At 33.0% G+C, this 3,215-nt stretch overlaps 1 protein-coding gene across 1 annotated transcript; it reads left to right on the top strand.

The window, feature by feature from the left end:
* The first annotated feature begins 299 nt into the window (after nt 1-299).
* On the top strand, nt 300-853 carry LOC111086542. Its single transcript, XM_022389738.1, has one exon. The coding sequence runs from the start codon at nt 300-302 to the stop codon at nt 816-818; it is 519 nt and encodes a 172-aa protein (XP_022245446.1). The 3' UTR covers nt 819-853.
* The last annotated feature ends 2,362 nt before the right edge of the window (nt 854-3,215 follow it).

The following is a 3,215-nucleotide window of genomic DNA, read 5'->3' as shown; positions in this document are numbered from 1 at the left end:
TGGTACTCAGTGGTACTTAGAAGAAGAATCTTGCAAAACTTTACGTCGTGTTAATGCTGTATTGTCTGTTCGTGGTCAAACAACTCCATATTAGTAAACAAAATGTAGAAACTAACAGGTCTTTCCATTCATTATTTTGTCCAACCTTTGCATGATTTCAACTGTGTAGCTAATGGCAGCCATAAGTTTTGTGTTATTATCGAAAATCCTCAGATAAATATATCTTCTTTACTGTGTTTTAAAAAATGTGGCTAACAGATTGATTATAATTTATTTTAGTTATGCTACATCTGTTACGTATGGGACAAAAGCGAGCTGAAGAAAAACAGACTCAGCATGTAGAAAAACTTAACATACGACGTCATGGGCGGGCCTTCAAAGAAGAGGCAGCAAATAACCGAAACGCAGCCGCTTGTGGAATACTCGTGTGTATCTACATTTGTGGTTCGTTACTTGTGATGGCGGGTATTGCTGTTACATGTGTTGGTGTACTACTGCCAGAATTCCGTGACAACAAGACTCCATGGATAGTAACCGGCCCGACCCTCATCATCGTAGGTGTCTTGGTGTTACTACTGTCTATTGAAATCATCGTTAAACTCCGAAGGGTGGCACCTTCTGACGACTCAGACTCTGAAGACGAGGCTCCTAGAAAATCCAAGCTAAACGGATGGAGTCAACAAGATGTTTGTAAACAAACCACCAATCAGGGTGCGCTTGCAGCGGAATCCGAAATCCCTGACCAATTAAAGCAATCAACTATTACAGTAGAACCAACAAATCCCGTTGTTCTTGATCCTTCCTCTTTATCAAACTAAAGTTCCTTGTAAAACTCAAATTTAATCAATTGGCCTGAAATTAATCTTCTTTATATAAAGTAATTTTCTAAACATTTCTATTTATCAGAATAAAATATTTGGGCAATTTCATTTATTTAAACTTTTGATAAAAAAAAAACGAGAGAAGGGGCCAAAATTGAAATGTTTTACAAGGAAACAGTTAAATTGTTATACGCCCTCTTTAACCAGAAGTCCTGCATTTAGATTTTTAAATCAAGTTATAAGCATAAAGATTTGAAGAACAAATTTGAGATTCTTCTTCTCATTAAAACTTACAATCTTCAGTAAAGTCACATGATGTAAACAATATCGTTCAGTCACTGTTAAGTTTTTGCTCCACAGTGACACGAATAAAACTTTGTGAGAAAAAACGGTTTGCTATACTTTCTGAAAGAGGCAAGAGTGTGAGATTGAATTCCTATTCTTTCACAAGTTTGCTCAGATTTGTGGGGTGTGTTTAAATGTTTCCGCTTATGGCTTCATATTTGAGTGTACCAACCAACACTAGGAACTACACAAGATGATCATTATTATAACCTAGCATAAATAGAATGAATTCATATGAGTGCTATATCCCAGAAACTGATGATGGATCTAATGGGTTAAGTGCTTCATTGTGCGTATGAATGATGTAGTGATTATCTGATTATGCAATGATACTTGCAAAATAAGCAGCATAAAAAGGGTGAAATAATTGTAGCGTTATTGATCATAGCAGTCTGAGCAAGTTTTGTTTTGGGAGCAATAATTATTTTTTTTAGGAAATTGATGGAACAAATGAGGTTTATAGGCACCAAGTTAAAGCTAGTGAAATTTAGTAATATATTGTTAATAATGCTTATATAATTCTAAGACGGTGATAAACGCAAACATTTTAAATTCACACTATTTATTTATAGATTGTTACAAGAATTTGAAACCAAGGTTCTTCAAATAACTGTATATTCTCGTTGTTTGGGATTACAGGGAAAGAATCTCTATAAAAAAGGTAGTCAAACATGGATAAACTAAACAATTAACATGAGAACACTTAAGTGAGGTGAGGAGTTTAAGTACAAATAACATTAATGACGTTCATTTTAAAAGTAAGAATGTGAAATGTGTTTTTAACATATTCACCGAAGTTGTTTTGAATTTCTTCTTTTGTGAATAATTATGATGAATTTAGATTTTTTTAAATTAGTGGATTAAGATATATTCGAACTTTTTCTTTCATATATATATATATATAAATTAGGAGCATCTGTATTTTCCAGTACATTTAACAAAATAATGTTTTAAACAGTCACTTTTGAGATAACATTTTATTTCTAACCAGAATACAGAAGAGAATGGTGGATTTGGTTTCTTCTTGGACGTTTTGAATAATTATTTAATCAAAACGTCCAAGTATTTTTTAGTAATTTTATCCTTTGACAAACGGTTGAAAAGCACACCCAATATTGAATGGAATAACTCACAAGAGTATCTATTTAATGAACTCATTAAATTGACATTTGAACATGTCTTGGCGTGGTGGGCAGGGCGTTCAACTCGCAGCTTGTGGGTCCCCGGGATCAAAACCGACACTAAATATGTTTTCTCCTTTTAGGCGTAGAGATGTTATAATGTGACGGTCAATCACATTTTCCGTTGGTAACAGATTAGTCTAAGAGTTAGCTGTGGGTGCTGCCGGACAGTTGTCTCCTATCTGGTTGGTAGTTCGAAGTTAGGGATGGTGACAGATAGCCTTAGCAACGTTGCCATAAACAACACAAACAAAGAAACTTTGATATTTTGGTTAAAAAAGCACAAAGCTGGTGACTAGTAATAATGAGGATTAAATCTAAGTGAACTTAAAAGTTTAGAAGGTACATTTTGATACTACTTTAGGTTAACCCAACTTTTTGAAGGTGTGGTGAATAAATAATATAATATTTTGCATATAATCTCTAATTGAACTATTTCTTTGAACTTTTATCAACGTTTTCTATTTTGCATCTCTCTATATATGTGTGAGAAACAAATGAGTATTATGTACAAACGTTTGTTGCAACAATGCTAATTGTTTCATTTGTATAAGGCCTTGTTACTTCACTCTCAACGCTGGTTGGGAAAGTTTTTAATGTTGGAGTTTTATTAAAACTGCATTTAATGGTCAGTAATCGGTTTCAACACTAATTTTAAAATATTTTAAACTTGAAATACTATCTTATAAAATATATTAGTTCACTCTCCTCACGAAGTGTCAATGATATTTGCTTGAAGTGTTTTGCAAGCCGTTATTTCAATCTTTGTCCTAATTGTAAATGTTTTTAAGTGTTTTGAATATCCGTTATTTGATTCTCATTATTAATTTTGAATGTTTTTGTCTTGAAATATTTTTGAATCTACTTT

Source organism: Limulus polyphemus, unplaced genomic scaffold (assembly GCF_000517525.1).
Source record: "Limulus polyphemus unplaced genomic scaffold, Limulus_polyphemus-2.1.2 Scaffold1175, whole genome shotgun sequence".
Classification (NCBI taxonomy): Eukaryota; Metazoa; Arthropoda; class Merostomata; order Xiphosura; family Limulidae; genus Limulus; species Limulus polyphemus.
This window is presented reverse-complemented; position numbering and strand designations above follow the sequence as displayed.